Here is a 24501-nt window from a genome sequence, read left to right as displayed (position 1 = left end):
ATTAAGAATTATATGGGACTTCTCTGGTGGCACAGTGGTTAAGAATCCGCCTGCCAATGCAGAGGACACGGGTTCGATCCCTGGTCCGGGAAGATCCCACATGCCGTGGGGCAACTAAGCCCGTGTGCTGCAACTACTGAGCCTGTGCTCTAGAGCCTGTGAGCCACAACTACAGAGCCTGTGTGCCACAACTACTGAAGCCCACATGCCTAGAGCTCGTGCTCCGCAGCAAGAGAAGCCACCACAATGAGAAGCACGCGCACCACAACAAAGAGGAGCCCCCGCTCGCCGCAACTGGAGAAAGCCTGTATGCAGCAACGAGGACCCAACGCAGCCAAAAATAAATAAATAAAATAAATAAATTTATTTAAAAAAAATAATTCTACCCTTAGAAATTACATTGGATTCTGTTTTTATTGTTCAGCACCACTGTGTGAAATGAGCATATGCCAATATGGGCTGTCCCCACCTACATTAGCTTTGGTGTTAGGTGGGTATAAGCAGTGAGATCCCAGTTTGCATGATTAACCTTGTAAGGACTATGGATCCTTCCATATATAGGAACTACCCCTATACTTTATTTAGGTCAAGAATGAAGCTGGTTTTGCAGAAATTAACAAGTAAATCCTAAAGTTCACAGGGAAATACAAGAGACCCAGAAGAGCTAAACAATCTTAAAAAAGAACAAAAGTGAAGTCTCACATTTCCCAGTCTCAACACTTAATATAAAGCTACAAGTAATCAAGATAGTGTAGTACTGGCATAAGGATAGCCATATAGATCAATGGAATAGAATTGAGAATCCAGAAATAAACCCTCACATTTATAGTCAATTAATTTTTGACAAGGGTGCCAGATCATTCAATGGGGAAAAATACATAGTCTCTTAAATGGTGCTGGGAAAATGGAATATCTACATGCAAAAACTCAAAATTAAACCCCCTACCTTACACCATATACAAATATTAATTCAAAATGGATTATAGGGTCCTTCCCTGGTGGTCCAGTGGTAAAGAATCTGCTTTACAATGCCGAGGACGTGGGTTCAATCCCTGGTCAGGGAACTAAGATCCCGCATGATGCGGGGCAACTAAGCCCTTGCACCACAACTACTGAGCTTCTGCACCTCAACTAGAGCCTGGATGTTGCAAACTACAGAACCCACATGCTCTGGAGCCTGCGCACCACAGCTAGAGAGAGAGAACCCGCACGCCACAACTAGAGAGAAACCCATGTACCGCAACAAAGAGCCTGCACACTGCAACGAAGATCCTGTGTGCCACGACTAAGACCCGACGCAGCCGAAAATAAATAAATAAATAATAAATCTTTTTTAAAAAATGGATTATAGACCTAAATGTAAGAGCTAAAACTATAATACTCTTAGAAGAAAACATAGGCATGGATCGTTGTGGCCTTAAATTAGGCAGTGTTTCTTAGATATGATACCAAAGGCATAAGCAGAGAAAGGAAATAATAAATTGGGCTTCATCAAAATGTAAAACTTTTATGTTTCAAAGATACCATCAAGGGGCTTCCCTGGGGGCACAGTGGTTAAGAATCCACCTGCCAATGCAGGGGACATGGGTTTGATCCCTGGTCCAGGAAGATCCCACATGCCGCGGAGCAACTAAGCCCATGCGCCACAACTACTGAGCCTGCGCACCACAACTACTGAAGCCCACATGCTCTGGGGCCCACGTGCTGCAACTACTGAGCCCGCGTGCTGCAGCTCCTGAAGCCCATGCGCCTAGAGCCCATGCTCTGCAACAAGAGAAGCCACCACAATGAGAAGCCCACGCACCGCAAAGAAGAGTAGTAGCCCCCACTCTCCACAACTAGAGAAAAGACCGTGCACAGCAACGAAGACCCAACACAGCCAAAAATTAAAAATAAAGGATACCATCAAGAAAGTAATAAAACAGCCCACAGAATGGGAGAAGACTTTTACAAATCATTTCTGTATTGTTTGATATCCAGAATATGTAAAGAACTCTTACAACTCAACAATAAAAAGCCCCATTTTTAAAGTGGGCAAAGGATTTAAATAGACATTTCTCCAAAGAAGATATACAGATGGCCAATAAACAGATGCAGAGATGCTCAACATCATTAATCAATAGGGAAATGCAAATCAAAACCATGAGATATTACTTCACATCCACTAGGATGACTATAATAAAAAAGATGGACAGTAACAAGTGTTGACAAGAATGTGAAAAATTGGAACACTTGTGCATCACTGGTGGGAATGCAAAAATGGTGCAGCCATTTTGGAAGACAGTATGGTGGTTCCTCAAAAAATTAAAAACAGAATTACTGTATGATCCAGCAATTCCACTTCTGGGCATATACCCAAAAGAATTGAAAGCAGGGACTGGAAGAGTTATTTGTACACCCATGTTCACAGCAGCATTATTTGTAATTGCTAAAAAGTGGAAACAACCCAAGCATCTATTGATGGATGAATGGATAAACAAAATGTGGTGTGTTCATACAGTGGAATATTATTCAGCCTTAAAAAGGAAGGAAAATTTGACACATGCTGCAACACAGATAAGCTTGAGGATATGCTGAGATAAGTTAAGTCACAAAAAGACAAATACTATATGATTCCACTTATATGAAGTACCCAGAGTATCAAATTCATAGAGACAGAAAGTAGAACCATGATTGCCGGGGACTGGGGGAGGGGAGAATGGGGAGTTATTATTTAATGGGTACAGAGTTTCAGTTTTACAAGATGAAAAATGTCTGGACATTGGTTGCACAACAATATGGGTATACTTAATGCCACTGAAATGTACACTTTAAAATGTTTAGGATGGTAAAATGTGTGTTATCAGTATTTTACCACAATTTAAGGAAGGGTGAATTTTATGGTATTTGGTTTATATGTCAATTTTAAATTATATGAGAAAAAGAAGAAAACACAGAAATGAAACCAGTCTAGGAAGCCCAAAAGGATGTGAAGAAGTCCATTTTAGGCCTGCTCCTAACTGAAGGGTCTTTTTTTGATGTACAGTAGTTGGCCCTTGAACAACACAGGTTTGAACGGTGTGGGTCCACTTATACATGGGGTGTTTTTTTTTCCCCCCAATAAATACGTGTTACACACAACCGATAGCTGGTTGAATGCAGATATGGAACTGGAGACACTGATGGCCAGCTGTGAAGTTATACCCGGATTTTCGACTCTGCAGGGGTCAGCGCCCCTAACCTCCATATTGTTCAAGGGTCAACTGCATCCCGATTTTGTATTCCACGTCCTTCAATTCATGAATGAGCCCTTTCTACCTCTTCTCTTCCCTTTATTCTTTCCCAAAGTAGATTTGAAATATCCTGATCATCCTTGGTACTTATTTTAACATCTCACCCTACCAAGGGGTTCACATCTATTTCTTAGGATTTAGATATTATCATAATAAAAAAACTATGGCCAACTATGAAAAGGAGTGTTCCAGACCTTAGATGTCAAAAACAAAAACTCCTCTCAAGGCGCTTATAATCTGATTAGGATGGCAAGGCAAATGTGTACAAGAGAGCATGACTAAGTGCCACTTGAGTACCACAGGAGTTCAGAAATGAGAGATCATAGTGGGCTGAAGGTGGCTGGGTAGAGTCTTTTTTAAAAAGTGATATTTAAACTGGAGTGAAAGAAATACTCTATATCATCATTGGCAAATTGCTTTCCTTCTCTCTGTAAGATTTCATGTAAAATGTAGCATTCCATGCAGCAGTTACTATTTGATTAACCTGCACAGATCCTTTTTTATCATATCCATTGCCCTTGCTGGCAGTTTCCTAGTATAGTAAAAGGCATCGCTTGTTTGTCTACTTGTCCGGTAGTTAAATAGTCAGGGAGGCAGGGTAACCTTACACTGTAAGTTGGCTACGGAGCCTTGCAGCAGCCTCTCTGGGCTTACCCTGTTAAGCCTGTAAGTGGCAACAAAGAGATAAGAAAGTAGCCACCATCAAGCATTTCTGGCATGAGCTGAGTTTGACCTGCACCTTGACAATGATGTTGATTATTTCTCCTTTCTATGCTGAATGGATTAACTACCCATCAGAGTCTCACAGATCCTTAATTTTTAAAAAAATACTGATTTTTTTTTTAGTCTTCTACATGTTAAATATTAACCTCCTTATGACATGCAGCAATGATTTCTGAATTTTCATTAGGCACAACTCATTGTTGATGCACTGAAGCAGTTGGTTACTATTGCAGCTAATTCTTATTTAAATAAACAAACGAGTCCTTTAAAAAGATTAGCCAGAACAGTTTTAAAAATTCACAGCAGCACTGATGTACATCAGCTCTGGTTTGGCAGACTGTGACCCAGGGCTGTGCAGTGTTTTATTACCCTCAGCTACATAAGGACACATCCTTATAGCACCACTTTTGTAGCAGATATTTTTATAACTCTACAAAATGATTAGACTGACGTAGAGCAATTCTCTAAATTCATAGGTATTAAAATATTCTGGCAGCTGTCTCCTTTTTGCCTTTAAGTTGAGACATCATGATGAGATAAGACCGCACCAGGACTGATCAGTACATGAATGAAGTTAGGCATGGAATTCTCACATTATTGACAAGAGTCTTTGTCACTATAAATAGGAGAAATCTTGGAGGAGGGATTCCCATTATAGTAACTCCAATTCAATTCCAGTAATACTGTTGGATTTTGTTTGTTTTGTTTTATTTTCTGAAACCTCTTTACTTCAAAATGCATTCCGTGTAATTAGATAGGAAGGAAAAATGTCTTTGAATTCTAACTAAAACAACTTAGCTTGTCCTCAAAAACATAATATCTTTATCTGGGAGTTTGAGGTATTGACTAGAGTTTAGAGAGTGTTTAGGAGAACCTGGATGGAAGAAACCTGCTGGTAAATTGGTATTGGGGTACAGTTACATGGGAGACAGCCTCTTCTGTTCTCAAAATAGGCTTCTAGGGACCCGTGAACTCTAGGTCATAGTCCTCCAGGGGAGACTGAGAGTCTGGGAAGTTCTCAGGCTATGATCTCAGCAACTCTGACCTCTCTTCCCCAAAGAACTCCCTACCTACTTCCAGGTGTCTCAGATTCTTCTAACTGGGGGCAGTTTACGTTTGAAAGATTGGCCCTTTGCTGAGAAATTTATGAGACTTTAAATGGCATGTGATTATTGGTACAACCATTTTGGAAAGCTGTTAGGCAGTATCTACTAAGGCTGATCGAACTTATAACCTGTGACCCAAAGATTCCAGTGCTAGATATATACCCTAGAAATAGAATTGCAAACATTTGTATACCAAAAGATGCATAGAAAAAATACTCAGAATGGCACTATTCATAATAGACCCAAACTACAGCAGCCCAAAAGTTCTGTGTCGGTAGAATGAGTAAATAAATTATGTTATATTTATACAATAGAATACTGTACAGCCATGAAAATGAACAAACTGTTGTTACATGCAACAACATGAATGAATCTCAGAAATGTAACCTTGAGTAAATGAAACTAGACACAAAAGAGTACATATTATACTGTATCAAAAACAAGCAAAGCTAATCTATGGTGGTATAAATAAAAATAATGGTTACATTTGGGATATGGTGGTGGCTGGAATGGGGCATGAGGAAGGAGTTTTCTGTGGTGCTGGCAATGGTTCTCTATATAGGTGTACGTGGTTGCCACACAGATGTGTTCATTTTGTGAAATTCCTCATATGTATACTTATGATTTGTTCTTTTTTCTGTGTATATGGTATACTTTACATTTTTTTTTAAATTTAAAATTAGTGGCTAAGATAAAAATTGAAACTAATTCACTCTGAAGTCTTATTGCCAGTCTGTCCTTAAATTGAAATGATAGCTCTCACAGCCTTTCTCGTTTCATATGGGAAGCTCATGAAAGAAGGTTATCAAGCATTAGTAGTTTTCCAGCCAGTTAGGAAAGAAGATGTTGAAGAGGAAGGGAAAAAACCCCCCAGATTTCAAAATATCGCTTAGAGCAGGCCTTATGTATTGGGTAAGAATAATAGGAATTGTTTTCTGGGGTATTTTTGTCATGGGTAGCTGTGAATGTATACAACTTTTTGTGCCTTAAAAGTTTACTTTTAACATAAACATCATTAGTATTAAAATTTTTGTTCCCGGAGAGTCATTAAATGAGGTATCACTGTAATAGAGAATAGTGATGAACGTGATTCAGTAGATGGCAGTGTTCCCTTTGAAGTTTTTAGTTAAAATGTGGGTACATGGGGGGTAATTCTTGACAACTTTTTTTTAGTAGGACTGATAAAGTGTCACATGCTGGGACAAACAGACCAGAAAGAACATTTTAATATTGTTTTTCCATTTGTTGTTTCATGTATTACTATTTTGATTGAACCAACAAGATTTAGAGTCCACAAATCTAGAGGACATATTTTCCCACATAAAACGCTAGAATGATAGCTTGCAAGAGGAAGTTTGTTTAACGTAGTAAGGCTTTTTGTGGGTTTTAATGGATAGAATATTCAGGAAGGATTTGAGCATGTCTTTGTTCTGTCTTGTATTTGTGAATATGTATATGTCAAGAGTGAGACAATATACTGCTTTGGACAAAGATGTCAGTGAAATTTATTGATGAGGAAATTAGGTTGTACTTGAGCATAAATTAAAAGAAAAATTGAAGTGATTGGTCTGTTTTTGTTGGTAATTTTAATACAAATAAAATGCTATTTGAATAATCTCTTTTTTCATATTGAAATTTCCTTAAAATGGTAGTGCCTGAGGAAAGCACTGGGGTTTAAGAAATCTTGTGGCATTATAAGGGTTTTTGTTGTAAGGAATTTGATGTGGGTTACAGTAATGTGCCAGAGAAGTCAAGAGTTACCAGCCAAAGGACAAAACATGCCTGTCGTTCAGAATGGGAGACCAATGCAGTTTGAGTCAGAACTATTCAAGTCCTGACTTTGCTCATTATTACCTCTGGTGAATCACTTAACCTGCCTAATTTTTCTTTTTCTCATCTGTGTGATATAGGTAATAAATACCTGCTTTGCCTTCCATATAGATTGTTAAGTGGATCAAGTAGGAGCGTTGTCTTCAAGGGTACTGTGTTAATGTTAATGGATTCAACAGATGGGCTCTGTGTTGTTTTTATACTGTTCAATTTACTTTTTGTTTCCTCAGGTTTTCTGCCTATAGTCATCAGGTGCCTGCTGAGAAACAGTGATAAGCATAGCTTCAACAGCCATAATTATATTAATACCTACTAATAGGTACTGTGCTAAGTGCTTTAAGTGCATAGTTTCCAAAGCCTCACAACTGTGCTTGAGTAACTTGGACCATTGACCTCATTTCATAGTTCACAAAGGTCTGGGCTAGCCCAAGAGCTGTGACTCAAATCCTCTGACTCCATAGCAGTTTCTTATAATCATGCCTGCCATGATGCATTTCATTTTTTACTTTTCTTCAGCTAGTAGTGTAGAAGCCAGAGCCATACATAGTATTTTTATGTATTGGACAGTTCAGATAAAGACATTGGACCTTAAAAGAAATTTTTTATTATGTTTCACTTCGGAATTATTAACAGAATCCTAATGCATGCAGTTATTTATTTGGGGTGGGGAGAGTTGGTGCTCCTGACTTGACCCTGTGTTTCATCTTTAGCCAAAGCACATACAAGTCGTTTCTTGATGATTCAAACTCAAGGAGAGGAATAGTAACATTAACACAATCTAGAGAGTATTAATATTGGTTTGAGGATATATTGATTTTCTTTACAAATACTCCTCCCAATTATATTTTAGTTTAATATTACAACTGGTTTACCTTTTAATTTGTGTGTGTGTGTGTGTGTGTGTGTGTGTGTGTTTGTTTTAGGGGGTTTCCCATTTATTGTAATTATAATAGTCATTAACATCTTGCATGGAGATGACATTTTCTGGAGAAAACATTTAAAACTGATAACTAAATATATACTAATAACTAAATATATTTTTGCTATTCCTATCAGATAGAAACAAATAAATATATATGAAAATTTTCATTTATTAATGGGTTTTAATATTTCAAAAATAATGTTAATGAAACATGATTTTTCAAAACCTTGTAGATATATAAAAATTACTTATGTTTTGGCCACCTTCTAATTTAGTTTATAAATTGTCACTTTCTGTTTTTTAAATTAATTTTAAATTTTAGAACAGTTTTAGATATGAAAATCGTGAAAGAGAGTTTCCATATACCCATACCCAGTTTGCCCTATTATTGTTATCATGGTACATTTGTTACAACTAATGAACTTTACCTTTTTTTTCCGTTTTCTCTTTTTCCCATTCTTTATTCGGATTTACCTAGTTTTCCTCTACTGTTCTTTTTCTGTGCCAGGGTCCCCTCCAGGACACCGTAATTACAGTTAGTAGTCATAGCTCCTCATAGGCTCCTCTTGGCTGTGACAGTTTCTCAGATTTTTTTTGTCATTGATGACCTTGACAGTTTTAAGGAGTACCGGTAAGGTACATTGTAGAATGTCTGTCAGTTGAGACTATGTTTTTCTCATGATTATGGTTTGCCTTTCACTTCATACAGTAGGTTATATGGGGAGGTTGCTCTTAATCATAGTGAACTATATGAGGAAGGCAGATTAGGATTTGAAAACACTGGCTGTGGATAACCCATACAAAGATAGCATTAACACCGTTGTTTGTTGGCATTGAAACACTGGCTACATTTAAAAATTTTTTTATTATTTATCATTTTTCAGAAGAAACAGTCCTATTTCTAGCTGAAAACAAGAGTCTAGGTTATGTGATCTGCTCATGTCCCTTAAACAGTGTCTTTTCTAATTGCACCTGTTGGGGCAGTTAGCAGTGGCCCAATGCTACTCTTAAGAGCTTTATTTAATCTGTATTGGCCTTTTAATTAGTAATGGGCAATTTTGTGTGAATTGTTAATTGATCAGAATTGTGGAAATTACACGCAAAGCTGTTTTGTTACTGCAGCCTAGAACGGTGTAAGATTAAAACAGGGTCTGGTTTAGTTACTAATCTAAAATTAATGTTCGAGAAGTATTATTTTAGTGGTTTTGGTTTGTATTCCAATCTGGTGTTGGTTTTAACTCTGCTAAGAATGATTGTCTTTTAACTCACTGAGGTCCTCAATTGTACTCCATTAAGGGCCACTTTTCTGCCAATCAAAAGCAACATCCTTGAGATTGATTTTTGTTACAGTGGATAGTAATGGCTGCCTAGTGACAACATTTCAAACTCTTTTATGTAAACAGAAAGCAATCAAATAAGTACTAATCCAAGGATTATGTGGACCCAAATCCCGTGGCCAAGAGAAGATTCCCTGCAGTGTATCTCCATATCTCCCTTGCTCTTTGCCTTCTGGTGGCAAGCAGCCCCTCTTGTTCCTGGAAAGCTTGCTTGCTGCTTGTGCTGCCTGTTAGATTGCAGTATGCTAAGACTACAACACTCCTGCAGCTCCTGAATGGAATTCAAAAAGACACTTACATTTCCATAAATAAATTAGGAATTCAGTGGTTTCTTCGGGCTAATCAGGGCAGGCTGATAAACCTTGCTTGCTGTTTAATAAATGAATTGTGACTGATTACCTATTAATATGGACGCCTCAGGAATTCACCCAGGGAGAAGCAGAGCAGTGAAATAGAGAGGGGCATGGCCCCTTGGGAAATCAGGGCTTCATGTTTGCAGCTTAAATATCTCTGTGAAGTATCAATAAGGAGGTAATTGAATTTTGAACACAAACATGAGCGCTGGATGGATGAAAGGGGGAGGGGGATCTGATCATCTCTTTTCTGCCCCTTCATTCTCCCCTCCCCTTTTCCTTAGAGACCACTCTAGTAAAGATAGATGCTAAATCCATTAAATAAAGATTAGACTCTGTCTAGTAGAAAATGGCAGCTTAGCTAGATCCTCGGGCAAATTGGGACCTTTTGCAATACAGAAAATTAAAATATACATTTTTAACAAGTGTGCTATCTTCCCAGCAATAATGTCAGGCTAGCTTGTGCGGCTTGCTCCTCCTTCACATTGGCTCTTGTTTGGGCAGATCACTTTCGCTTGTATTAGTGCCAATCTTTCCTGTATTCCTGGAGCAGAAGGGGCTTGGTTTATTTATTTATTTTTAAAGCTTCTGTTGAGGCCTTTCCTCTAGCATCCTGCTGGCTTGTAATCAGAGGAGTGGGAAGGAGATTAGTGTCCCATGAATTGACGGTAGATAAATGTTCCCTCCCCTTAACTAGTAGGTCCAGAAGAGCCCAATTGCTTGCATTTCAGGGATGATTGGAGACTGTACAGGCAAGCAAAAAAAAAAGGGCTTACAGACCAAAATAAACATTGATGTTTTAGATGCTGTTTTACTTGGCTTTATTTCCTGTAGATAAGGTTATTGCTTTGCTTTGTCCTCCTATTTTAAGCCAGATAAAGTCATATTAATGTAGAAAAAGAATTGGCAATATTTGGTTACAGATCATAATACTTACCTCTTTTTGAGCAATAACAAAAAACAAGCAGTAAGCCTTAAATACTGCTGTTTCTTTATGTGAATACTCAGGATTGTCTTTTTGGACTAACCCTTGTTTATGTGTCAAGTCTACAGTTCTAATAGCCCTTTCCTAAGGCTTCAGTCAGTCAATCAACAAGTATTAACTGAGCATGTTAGGTGTGTGGCCTTGTTAGTTGCCATGGTCAATGGTGAAAAAGTCTATCCTCTGCTACCACAGATACTTCTTAAAAAACAAAGCTAGTGATGTCATACTCCTACTTATTAAAGTTCTTTGGCTCCTTGGGTCCTACAAGAGAAAATTCACATTCCTCAGGCCTTCACAAAAGGACTTTGCTAATATCAACCTAGCCTTTCCAGTTTTATCTGGAAAACTTCTGCCATTTCAAATCCCACCCTCTCCTTGTAATGACTCCCTACTCCCTCAGGCAGAGTTCATTTTTGTTATCACTCAGTGTGAGTTCCATGACAGGATTTCCCATGGAAGAAAAAAAATGTATAACTTCTTTTTTTTTTTTAATTAATTAATTTTATTTTTGGCTGTCTTGGGTCTTCATTGTGGTGCATGGGCTTCTCATTGCGGTGGCTTCTCTTGTTGAGGAGCGTGGGCTTTAGGCGCACGGACTTCAGCAGTTGTGGCACTTGGGCTCAGTAGTTGTGGCTCCTGGGCTCTAGAGCGCAGGCTTAGTAGTTGTGGCACACGGGCTTAGTTGCTCCGCGGCATGTGGGATCTTCCCGGACCAGGACTTGAACCAGTGTCCCCTGCATTGGCAGGCAGATTCTTAACCACTGCACCACCAGGGAAGTCCTGAAAAAATGTATAACTTCTTAGTCTCAGTAATTAAGGATTTTGCGTATCATTTGCCAGGTGGTTTTTGCAGACGTTCCCAATTCTTTGTTTCAACTTCAGAGGTACCTTAATATCAAATTTTCAATGATTTGTTCTTATGATACCTTGCTTTATAATTTAACTTAGTTTTGCAGCGATTTTTGATGTTAAGGAGGAAGGAAAATGTCTGTTTGCTGTTCTTATCATTACTACTAACTTATCTCTAGAGAGCAGAAATCAAATTTATTTAACCTGATTGCCACAGTTTACAAATGGCCTTTAATGATTTTGAATGCTATTCCTCAAAGCCAAATAGCACAAAGTTTCAGAATTTTCTAGTTCTTCACATGTTGGAAGTTACATTGATGTTGTACCAGATGGTTACAGTTTTCCTCTCGGTTCTCTCTCACCTTGCTTCCTGCCATTTTGCAGGGCCCCAGAGTTCCTTCCAACCTTACTGACAACATGGGTTTGCTGGGGCTGTGGAAGTGAGCATTTAAAGGCTCTGCATTCCTGGTGGTTAGACCTCAACTATTTTAAGTTTTAAGGCTTATTTAATATTAACAGATTAATACAAACAAAATGTGTTTTCTCTTTGTACTAATAATTTTCAGTGTAGATTATATATTTTCAATTAATTATAAGAAAGATTTAATACTAGGAATTCTGAGCTAAAACAATCTCACCCAAATCCCTAAAATTTGTAAAAAAATAAAGAATAGTATTGACTTTATCCCTTTAAGAGAAGACTCTCTTGGTAACTCCCTTTTCTAAAGCTTTCTGGTGATCTTAGCATAACCTTCATTTAATAAATTATCTCTTTCCTGCTTTTGTATATATAATCAGCCCTCCATATCCATGAGTTCCATAGCTGCAGGTTCAACCAACCACAGATTTGAAAATATATTTTTTAAAATTTTTTCTAGAAAGTTCTAGAAAAGCAAAACTTGAATTTGCTGCAACTGTTTATGTAGTATTTACATGTATTCACAACTATTTACATAGCATTTATATTATATTAGATATTATATCTAGAGATGACTTAAAGTATGCGAGAGAATGTGCATAGCTTATATGCAGATACTACATTATTTTATATAAAAGATTTGAGCATCCATGGATTTTGGTGTCCTAGAACCAATTCCCCGATGACACCAGTGACAACTGTACATAACACAGTACCCTTAGAATTACCTGCAGTGTAATTTTGCTACTTAGGCAATTACTGATTTAAGCTTCTGTTTGTGTGTAATGCTCAAGTGTCTGTCTTGTTCAGGAAGATTCTATAGCTGTGGTTCTTAACCTAAGAGTCCATGAATCTCCTGAAATTATAAACAGAATTGGGTATGTGTACGTATACATGTATATTTTTCTGCAGAGAGTATCCATGGCTTTCATTAGAGTTTTTAAAAGGTCTCTGTTATGGGTTGAATTGTGTCTCCCTAAAAAAGATACATCAGAGTCCCAACCTCTAGTACCTCAGAATGTGAACTTATTTGGACATGGGATCTTTACAGAGGGAATCAAGTTAAAATGAGGTCCTTAGGGTGGGTCTTAACCCAATATGACTGGTATCCTTATTGGGTGGGGGAAATTTAAACAGAGACAGACATACATGGAGGGAATATGAAGTGAAGAGACACAGGGAGATGACAGCTGTCTAAAAGCTAAGGAGAAAGGCCTGGAGCAGATCCTTTCCTCACAGCCCTCAGAAGGAATCAACCCTGCTGATGCTTTGATCTTGGACTTGTAGCCTTCAGAACTGTGCGACAGTAGTTTCTGATGTTTAAGCCACTCAGTGTGTGGTAGTTTGTTACCGCAACCCCAGCAAACCAATACACTATCAGTCAGGATGCCTTTTTCTGCAAATTACAGAAAGCCCAACTAAGATGGCTTAAAGGATGAGGGTGCTCCGTATAACAAGAAGTCCAGAGATACTTCATTTCTAGGGTTGGTTAATTCAGTGACAGCAGAGACCACTGTTAGTTCCATCTTTCTGCTGTGTCACCTTCGATGTGTTGTATTCCTTCTTAGTTTGGCTTGCATCGTATTTGATGGCTACTACAGTTTTTGACGTCATATACCGACGACAGTTTCCTTAGAAAAGGGAATTGAGTCCTGCCTCCCCCAACCTTCTTATCAGTGAGAAAAACCCCAGAAGCTCTGAAGCAGATTTCCCCTCACATGCCGCTGAACGGCGTAGGTCACATTCCTATGCCTAAACTAATCCCTGTCAAGACAAATGAGACTACCATGATTGGTTTAGGTGGACCAGTAATGGTTCACCCTCTGGGACTGGGAAGGAGCCCCGTCTCCCCTAAGCGCATGATCATCCTGTACCTGAATAAAATCAGGGTTTTATTGACAGAGATGGGGGAAAACAGGGTTATAGAGGAGAACATTCTTGGTCTTGAGATTACAGTTGTACAGATTTATTAGAGAGCACTAGGGCCGGTTATTTATCTCAGACAAGGTCAGAGAAAGTAATCCTAACAGTCTGTAAGGACGGGCAGTGAGTAGGTGGGGTGGGGTGGTAATTGCTGCACAGGGTGGGTAAGAAATAGTCTGGGCCTAAGCATACTAAGGCCTGAGGCGTGCTGTGTTTGGGGAACTGCTGAGTAAACAGGAGACGAAGATAGAAACTAAGGAGTCTGTGATTGTGCATATGAGCTAAGGTGTTGTCTGAAGGCTCTGTGTGGCCACTGAAGAGTGGTAAGCAGGGAGGTGACATCGATTGACCTCTTGGTAGGAAGAGCACTCTGACAGTTGAGGGCAGAGGCTGTTGTCTTACTCTTCACTGTAATTCTGCCTCTCTTTTTTAGTGTCTGGCACATTATAGGTGCTTATGACTGGTGGACCACTAGAGGCAGGGAGACCAGTTTTAGAAGATGCAGTGACGCAGGAGTTATGAATGACTCTCAGTTTCTAACTTGAGTAGTTTTTAATTGGTTTAATTAACCAGAATAGAGAATGTAAGGAAAACTACTGCTTGGGGCTGAGAGATATTTGTTTTCAACTTGTGTCTTGTTTGCCCGTGGGACATTCTAGGACATCATTTTAACTTAGCTAAATATGAGTTTAATAAACAATTTAGGTGCATACAAATAAACATACGTATATACTCCTTCAGCTACTTACAGATATGGTCCATCATATTCTTGTTTTTTATTACCATTCACAGCTAACGTGTCCTGCTATATGCCTGGCCCTATGCCCAGATCCTTATCCATATCCTGATACCACTCCTATGGGGATAGCTACTGTTATTATTCTCATTGTACAGATGGAGAAAGAGGGGATCACTTGCTCAAGGTATTGAATGACAGAGCCAGGACTAGAACTCAGGCATGTGTGATTCCAAAGCCTCTGCTCCTTAACTTGCTTGCTGAGCATGGCTGAAATCCCCTGACCATGGCAACTAGGGAAGGCTTTTGGACCTGGCCCTGGGTGCTCTCCTGAGGCTTGCTTAGCACTGCCATGAAGTAGTCACTTCTTAAGGCCAGTACTTGTCTTCCTCTTACCCAGATAACTACTAGAAAGAAACAGGAAGCACAGTATATCTGTATGGGTCTGGGTTGGGGAGGAGCTTAATCCAGCCCTTTCCTAGCTAAATTGTGACTTGCAAGCATTTTTAGAGCCCTAAATTTCTCAAGGAAAACAGACACCAGGACTCCTTTGGACTAGATGCTGGCAGTTTGAGAACAAGCCCCAGACCATCTTCTGTCCCATAGCAAGAAATTACCATTGACAACTTGTTGCCTTAAGAAGGAGCCCACATAGGGACTAGAGCAAACTCCAGGCTTAAATGTCAGTTCCTTTGGAATGCCATGCCTGACCCCTAGACTAGGTTATTCCTACCTTCGCTCCCATGCCCACAGTGTATGCTCTGCCAGCACCGTCTACTTCCTCCTACCCTAACTCAGCATTGCAATTACTTGTTAGAGTGTCTGCTTTGTTCTCCACTGGGTCCCCAGTGCCTGACACACACATAGGTGCTAGGAAGGTGCAGGAGAGGAGGGAACAGGCCAGACAATTTCTGGGTTTAGGCAATCTCTTTATTAAGGCATAAATGATATCTTTATAAAAAATTCAGTTTGGCTGTTGGTGTTACTGCTGCTTTTGGTTTTTCTGTTTTGTCTCTGCTTCCATGTATTTGTAAATGTACAAATCCACATGAAAAGGAAATTCTGGTATTAACTGCTGTATGATGTAGCTGTGCAAAGGATTATTTATAGATCCAAACACTCTTCTCTGTCTGAGTTTATAATCTCTGTCGACTGAAAGGAATTAGGTCCCCCAAGGTGGCTGCTGTTCTTAGTTAACCCAGATAAAAACATTTGATTTTTCCCTGACAACTTTATGTAGTCCTTATGCATATGAGGTCTTGAGATCACTAGGTGAAATTTACTTTTTATATTAATTATTCGTAGTAAGGAGAAAGAGTTTACCTTTTGTACATCTTTCTCACTTTTCTAAATCTTTTATACTTTAGACCATACTGGTTTTCACAAATCCCTTCTAGTTAATGTCTACTAAATATTAATTAACTGACTCTTTACTTTCCTAAGCACTAATGGAAATACTGGATTATAACCTATCTAATACTCTCTGGACATTCTACCAGACACTTTTCCTCAATGTGATTTAAAGCAGTTTATAATCACTCCTTGTGGTCTTGAGGCCAGTTTTCAATTCATGAGACTCATATATCCTGGCTAGTTTTAATTAATTTTGCAAGGAAGATGCCAGGAGAAGCAGTATTAAATGCTTTCTTATAATCAGGTTCTTTCATCTATTGGGTTCTTGTCAGCCACTAATCTTGTAATTTTATCACAGCAAAATCCAAAAGTTTCTCTGCAGTAGTTTGTTCTTTGCTCTTGCTCTTCAGTGCTCGGTACTCATGGTTTGGGTAACCTTATATTTATGGTTGTCTTATTCAGAATTGATGTTGGGGAATGTCTCTAGATTTATAACAGTAATTGCTAGAATTCATTTTTTAACATTAGGATTTGGGAATCGGCTTTACTTGGTATTGCATGCATTCTGTTTATTTGGTCTTTGGGGCTGATTGTATTAGCCAGAATCTAGTCAGGAGTAATTTGAACAGGGAAAATTTTAAATAAATAATGGTTAACTAAGTGAAAGGTGGTTAACTTATAAAGAGGTAAAAGAAGACTCTAAGGTGTATAGAGGTAGCAACTGCAGAAAGCTCCTGCCCCCTCACCCCAGGCAGAAGGAGTGAACACAGAGGAACTTAGAAACTTAGAGGAGATCTCCACAAAGCAGAGATTCAGACCTCTGAAGAGAGGACATGCTGCCCACTGCCAGAGGGTACCCTGTTGGTGAATGCAGGAGCAGCCACCCGTGAGGTGGTGAAGAATCTTAGCTTGGGGGCACTGAACTGAGGGCAGCCATTGGCAAGGTGACTATTGCTGGGACCCCCACCTGCCAACCTGCTCTTCCTGCACAGAAAAACCACACATTGTAAGAAGGAAGAAAAGTTCCTTCTTCCTGCTTCAGCCTTGCAGTCTCCCACCTCTCTATTGGCAAGCTTAACATCGAACCACCTGACAGGAAAAACGTAGCCTGCTGCAGGGTCCAGTGCCAGTATCACGAAGCAGATAAGGGCAGAGAAGGGGAGTTAGGAGCGGAGAGGTAATAAATGAATAACTGGCACAGGGAGCACAAGCTTTGTGGAAAGTTAACTCTTATAAAGTAAATGATTTCATTTTGTGTCATGAATAGTTTTTGTTTTGTTAATAGATGTTAATTTCTCTCAAAGCAGGGTACACCTGTAACTTTCGCAGTTGGCTGGGTAGCATTCACCACCTAGACAGTGCCATCTGAGCCAATGATTGCCTTAGCTATAAATGTCCCTCAAAATTCTGTTGGCTACTTTCCATGAAGGGGTTTGATAAATATTAATCAATAGGTTTTAACAAACTTTCCCCCCCCCAAAAAAAGTCTGGTAATTTTTGTTTTAGAAGACAAAACAAATGTGAATGTGAATAGAAGATGGCTCTTCCAACCTTTTAACCACATTGCATTCTCCTAATTTCCTTTATGACTAATTCTCTCTTCTAACCATTTCATTTTTCTTGAACTGTTATAATTCTCTCCTGGTTGTTTTTAGCCACATTGAGCCCTCCTGTTCCTGACTTCTTTAGCATCCAATTATTATTGATGCTTGTCTTCCCAACGAAATTGTAAGACCCTTGCTGTCTGGGACCACTTTATGCTACCTTTGTATATTACAAAACAGTGTTGTCCAAATTCCTCTTGAATAGATGGAATCTTATATTTACAAATGAGAAATGGAAACATAGCCTTCAAAGCAATCAGAGAACAAAAGAGTACTTACCAATTTTTTTCATTGCTACTTTTTCAGAAGCTATCCACTGTCCCTTGCTCTTTAGAAAGACCGTAACTAACATTAGGAATGTAAAGACATAACCAAGGTAGGAGTGGGGAGCATGACAGAACAGTTGGAATCATGGAGGAACCTGGAAGTATGTATAATGGAAAATAAATTTGGGAAGAGAATGCTTCCAGGGTAATGATGGTTTTAATGCACACATTTGCTTTCCTTTCCGTCCCAAACCCTACTAAAATAATTAAAAAAAAAAAAATATGTGAACCCTCAAGGAGAAAACAGAAAAGAGGTCAACAGCAGCAAAATTTTGGCAACTGGTAGGCATGTGAACTTAGGAGACCTAAGAAAAGCAGTCCTAAAGTGAGGAAAGCCAAGAACCAAGACAGTTCACACCTCACAATACTCCAAGAGGCTAAAGATTGGTACTAGGTAGAGGGGGGAGATAGTTTAAATAAGGGGGATTAATTAAAGTCTGTTTAAGAAGGAGTCAGATGCCTAGATCACCTGCTTTATTCTGTCCCAGAAAAGACTGGAGCTTTATTCTCTAGAGACAATAAAACAAAGTGGTTCCTCAACTGGAACCAACCAAGGATGGAGGTTCTACCACAAATGTAGTGAACTATGCCGACTGCATGCTGAGACCACGCCTCCCTCCACAGCCAGGCTTTCACCCTTCATTCAGAAGGTTGGAAGAGACTTCTGGGGAATCTGACCAGCCCAAGTAGAATAAAGGCACTGATATTGAAAGTTCTACAACTAAAAAGCTTGGTCACACTGCAGTGAAACTCACAGTCAACATGCCCAAGTCCTACACTCAGACTTTTCAAGCAGCTTTTTAGTCTTTTGTTCTTACATATGAAAAAACAATGAAAGATTGTCAACATTTGAGAAGAGCCCCTAACATAAAAAATAAAGACCAGGGCTTCCCTGGTGGCGCAGTGGTTAAGAATCTGCCTGCCAATGCAGGGGACACGGGTTCGAGCCCTGGTCTGGGAAGATCCCACATGCCGCGGAGCAACTAAGCCCGTGAGCCACGACTACTGAGCCTGCGCGTCTGGAGCCTGTGCTCCGCAACGGGAGAGGCCGCGACAGTGAGAGGCCCGCGCACCGCGATGAAGAGTGGCCCCCGCTCGCCACAACTGGAGAAAGCCCTCGCACAGAAACGAAGACCCAACACAGCCATAAATAAATAAATAAACAAATAAAAATTAAAAAAAAAAAAAAAATAAAGACCAAAAGCAACAAATGGAAAAAATCAACTAAGAGAAAACACACTATGCCGATCTGTCTCATTAATATCCTCAGACAGATAAGGTATTGCAAACGTAATAAGAACAGATGCTATTAAAAAGGACCATACAGAGAACGGGAAAGAGCTCATGGAAATTTAAAAATATGATAGAAATGAAAAACTCAAAAATTTTCAGAGTTGAAGTTAAGGAAGTCTTCCAAAAATAGAGCAAAAGGACATGAATGAAAGAGAAAAGAGAACCAATCTATGAGAGCCAAAAATCTGAATAATAGGAATTCCAGAAAGAGAGGAAAAGGGAAACATAAAGGACATCATTAATGAAATACTTCAAAAAAATTTCCCAAACTTGAAGGACATACGTTTCCAGTCTGAAAGATCCTGACAGTTACCACCAAAATAGATGAAAATAGACCTAATCCAAGACACATCATTTCATGATTTCAGAACTCTGAGAAAAAAGAGAAGATCCTGGAAGCTTCTAGAGAAGACAAAAAGTAGATTTCATACAAAGGATGGGAATCAGAATGTCTTCAACATTGGAGACCATCGGAACAATATCTTCAAAATTCTAAGGGAAAATTATTTTCAAGTGAAAAGATGAATAAAGACATTTTTTAGATATGGAAGATCTCAAAAAATTGACCTCTGATAAACTCTATGCACTATTGGCACTTGTGCACCACCCATGGGATACAGAAAACAGGTGAGAGAGGAGGAATCCAGGGTTATTGCTGTGCACCAGGCACAGAGGACAGACCATCTGGAGACTTCTTCAGGAAGATGAAATTGATAAATTACATGATGCATCTCAATATCTTAAGATTTCGACAACAGGCAGTGATAGAGTCTGTGGTTGAACTAGAGATAAATACACAGAAAACTAAGCAACCTAAAAAAACTCAGGGAAAGCAAAAAGATTTGCAAGAAAGGAAAGGTAATCATAGTTTATTACATGGGTTAGCTATAAGTAGCATTTATATAATCATAATAATGTAGAAAGTGAATATTGATCTAGGTAAAGTTACAGTATATAACTCTGAGGGACTTCCCTCGTGGCGCAGTGGTTAAGACTCCACACTCCCAGTGCAGGGGGCCTGGGTTCGATCTCTGGTCAGGGAACTAGATCCCACATGTATGTCACAACTAAGAGTTCACATGCTGCAACTAAGAGCCCACATGCCTCAACTAAAAGATCCCACACGTGGCAACGAAGATCCCACGTGCTGCAACTAAGACCTGGTGCAACCAAATAAATAAATAAATGTTTTAAAAACATACATATAACTGAGAAGATAGGAGGTCGGATGCTTGCATATGTGTTGTGAGGAGTTAAGGTGGAAGGATGGGAAAAGGAGCTAAATCATCACTTTCTATATTGGGGGAAGTCAATAGATAATGCCTCAAATTGAAAAATCGAGAAATAGTGATACAAGCATATTATTTAGTCATTTAGAGACATAGAGGTAATAATACAATATAATCAGCTAAACAGGGTAAAAATGGGTCCCACTGAGTAGTTAAAGGTGAACTGCAGTTTTTCATAACAAACCTTATAGAATTATTTGATTTTTGAGACATGTACACGTATAACTTTAATTTTTGAAAAAACAATTGTTAAAAATAGGTGAAATAGGTAGTAGAAAGGACAGAGACTGGATGTTGTAACATTTAGAGAGACAAAGCTAAATAATGTTTGATAGGAAAATAAATGGAAACTGAAACACGAAATGTATATGAATAGGCCAAAAATAAAAGTTCTATACTTCTCTTTGTTGATGAAAAGGAAGCTAATTACTTTGAATGAAAATGTGATTGCTTACATATTTTCAGTTTTTGTGTTGTAAAATCTGCATGCTCAAACTTACTATAATCCAAAATAAGTAATTCACAGTTTTTGGGTGGGAAGCAACTGTATTTCCACCCCATGATGAGAAATAGAACCCAAAACTCAAGCCCTTAGCAATATATTGGTAACATGATTTGATTAAGGAGTTTCACTCCTTTCCATCTTATCCCCCTTGATATAAGTGGTACCTTTCTGAGTATTTAGTTGGATTACAGTCCAATTGGAAAAAAAATTAAATTTTATGCTAATTTTCATTATTACGGTCTTCTAAATATTGACCTCTGGTAACTGGTAGGTTTTGGTGGATGGAATTTTATTTTTTAACATGTCATTGAACTGTACATTTAACGCTAGGTCTGGGTGGTCTCTCTGGGGAGAATGGAATTGATGGATCCTTTTTCTACCAGTCCCTCGTGACCTGTCAGGAGAGCAGGTGTTGCTGGGATGGCTCATGCATTCAGGAGTCATAGTGCAAATCTGATCAAGGCATATATTCCCAAAACCACTTAGGCTAGTGTCCCTCATGGGGAAGAAGCCAACATTAGCTTCCTATGCTTTAAAAAAAAAAAAATGAAAAAGAAAGAAAAACTAATTATCAACCTACAGCAAATGTCATTCAACTCAAATCCCTGAAGGATAAAGGCATAGGTGACAAATGTTCCTGGAGAGAGGGTTGAGCTGTCACTTGTCTTCTTAATGGATCATCCATGATTGGCTATAGAATCACATGCTATTTCTCCTTATTATGTGTTTCATCTGAAGAATTACTGAATATCTGCAAGTACAAAAGAATTGCACAATTTCTATAAACCTCTTGGGTTTGAACAGAATCCTAGTGTCAAGAAAGATAATAAGGAGTTAGTTTTATTGCTCTTAAAGTATTCAAGGAGCAGCTGTCTATTGACTTAGTTGTCCCTAATACTATACCTATTTTTCCTTACTTTTGATTAGATTCATTACATCCCATTTGCTCTGCATTAGCTACACATGGGCATTTATCCATGTCCTGTTTCAGAGGACAGAGTTAGGAACAATGGGGAGAAGTTAGAAAGAGGTTTGTTTGTTTTGTTTTTGCCACAGTGTTAAGGATGTACTTTCCAAATTTCCAGAAATTAAATGGACTCTCAAAACGTACCAAGTTTCCCATCATGCAGAACTCTCAGGCAGAGCTCTGTGACCAGCTCTGGAATGTTACCAGATACTGTTTAGGATTAGCTGGGGGCTTAGATTGGGTGATCTCTATTCTTTTCAACTATTAAGAATTAAGGATTCTATTCTTTTTGCTTTCAAAGAAGATCTACAAAATAAACAGCTAGTCTCCATGTTGCACTGCTCCAGTTTTACAATATTTCTGTTTATTCCTAATCTTATAGTCCTCCCTATTTTAACAGTTGTTATTTGTTAATAGGGGTAGCAATGCTATTGGTACTTTCCTTGAATTAGTAAATGTTCTGATAGAAAAATTAGCCAGTTTTTCAAACATCATTTAGAGTAAAAGGAAATGTATTTAATCCAAAGTCTGAATGACTTGAGTTAGGTAACAGGAAGAATTTCTGGACATACAAGGATGTTAAAATTTGAACAAAAGTATGAAATTGCCTGTTTCACTGACCTTTGAAAGTAAAACAGATTTTCATCTCTGGGATGTCTCATTGACTTAAGCCTTACCTCAGTGACTGATTCTAAAATATCTTCTTTTCCTACATTCTCAGAACAATTTTTTCTCTCCTTTCAAGAGAAATTCCTATTTTATTGATATTAGGAATACCTAGATTATCTTAAGTGAACCGTCTTCTCTTTCTCTTAATACCTAAGTTCTTTGTCTCTGTTTTCTCATTCGTTTTCCTAATTCCAAGAGGTGTCCTTATCTGAGGATTGTCCCCTTTTTTCTGTGTATTCTATTTTCTGTTTTCTGGTTGATTTCTAAGGAACCTTCAACCTTTTCATGCTTATTTCCTCTCTCTCCAGCATCATTTGTCTCTTCCTCCTACAGCATCCAATTCAGCATGTCCAGGGGAAGGGAGCTTATTTCCATTGCTAGACAAAATTATCCCACAGAATTCTCCCTTCTTTCTGACTTCTCTTAATTTATAGCCATAGTTGTTACTTAAGATGTTAGTAGCAAATTTTATTTATTTATTTATTTATTTATTTTTGGCTGTGTTGGGTCTTTGTTTCTGTGCGAGGGCTTTCTCTAGTTGCGGTGAGCGGGGGCCACTCTTCATCACGGTGCGCGGGCCTCTCACTATCGCGGCCTATCTTGTTGCGGAGCACACGCTCCAGACACGCAGGCTCAGTAGTTGCGGCCCACGGGCCCAGTTGCTCCGCGGCATGTGGGATCTTCCCAGACCAGGGCTCGAACCCGTGTCCCCTGCATTGGCAGGCAGATTCTCAACCACTGCGCCATCAGGGAAGCCCAGTAGCAAATTTTAAAAGAGCAAATTTCTCTTACATATAAATAGTTCAGTGTATTTAAAGAAATCTATCATAGTGCCCTTTGAATAAATTCATTCATGTAGCCAATCATGTAATTGAGTTGTTTCACAGTTATTAATTGAGCTTATCCTATCTATGCCTTGGACACTGTTACATTCTAGGGCCTCAAAAATAAATAAGATGTGAATAAGTCATCTCCCAGTGAAAGACATGCATGTAATTAAATAATTATAGTTCAGTGTAAAAGAAGTTTGTATGTGGTTCATGGCTGACATGAGGAAGGGAATAACCAACTTTGCCTGTGTGAGGGTTTCAGGAGAGGCTTCATAGAAGAGACACCTGAGGCTGAGTCTTGAAGAGTACATAAAAATTTGCCAGGTGGATATAAAGCAGTATAGGAATCCGGAAGAAGGGAGAATACAGAAGAAACTATGGGCCAGTATAAGTAATTTGAATAATATACATAGGCACAGAAGTATGAATTCAGATGGTACATCTGAGGAAATGCTAGTTGTCCCTGTGTAACTAGAGCGCTGGGAGACTAGCAGGAGATGACACTGTCCATTAGTAAGTTCCATGAATGACAGTACCTTTTCTGGCTTATTCATTATTGTATCCACATTACCTAGCACATAATAGATGCTTAGTAAAAATCTGATAAACAAAGAAATAAAGAGGTAGGCAGGGGCCTTGTAAACAAGAAAGGGGACTTAAAACATTATTCTGAAGATTGTTGGAAGTAATTGAAGATTTCTTTTTAAACCAGGGAATAATATGGTTAGATTTGGCTATAGGAAAGTCACTTTAGCTGTCATGTAGAGAGTGGTTTTGTAAGAGAGTAAAGTTTAGATTGGGAGATCAGTTAGGTTATCAGTAATAGTCCAGGGATCAGATGGAGAGGACCTAAACTAAACTGGTGAGGCAGTAAATGTAACTGACATGAGACATTTGGGTTAGAGACTCAATAAGATTTAGTGACAGGTTGAAGATGGGAGTGAAAGAGAAGGATCCATCATGATCTTCCCTGGTTTCTAATATGGGTGACTTGGTAGATTTGCTCCCACTGTCTAGAATTGGGATACAGAAGATAAAGGAGGTTTGAAGTGGAAAGATAAAAGTAAATAAAACCAGTCTTTAACTTCCTGTTGTGGCAGTTTTGAGATACTACTCTGGTTACCTTTCTTTGGATATAGCTTCTAGTTCACCAACATTTTTCTTATAAAATGACAATGAAAATTGAATACAGCACTCTAATTGTGGACTGA

The 24501-nt window shown here is 38.8% G+C and overlaps 1 protein-coding gene and 1 long non-coding RNA gene across 9 annotated transcripts in view; one reads left to right on the top strand and one right to left on the bottom strand.

Annotated features, from left to right (window-relative positions):
• Window positions 1-24501, top strand: part of LIN52 (lin-52 DREAM MuvB core complex component) — a 120989-nt gene that overhangs the window by 62800 nt on the left and 33688 nt on the right. For 2 of the 8 annotated variants that reach the window (XM_082383987.1, XM_082383988.1), the window contains one exon: window positions 7-2661. The exons of the other annotated variants lie outside the window; for them this stretch is intronic. Coding sequence is in view for 1 of the 2 variants with exons in the window: in XM_082383988.1 (XP_082240114.1) it covers window positions 7-8 (2 nt within the window). In the remaining variant the exon portion in view is untranslated. Of the gene's footprint in view, window positions 1-6; window positions 2662-24501 lie in introns of those variants that run through there. 8 annotated transcript variants of the gene reach the window in all.
• Window positions 1259-22934, bottom strand: LOC309625034. Its single transcript, XR_014242300.1, has 2 exons — window positions 18946-22934; window positions 1259-18629 (listed from the first exon to the last, which is right to left on the bottom strand). It is a non-coding gene; the product is annotated as an uncharacterized lncRNA (long non-coding RNA).

This window comes from Balaenoptera borealis, assembly GCF_965194805.1.
Source record: "Balaenoptera borealis genome assembly, chromosome: 3".
NCBI lineage: Eukaryota > Metazoa > Chordata > Mammalia > Artiodactyla > Balaenopteridae > Balaenoptera > Balaenoptera borealis.
The sequence above is the reverse complement of the archived record's forward strand: the minus strand, read 5'-3'. Positions and strand labels throughout refer to the sequence as shown.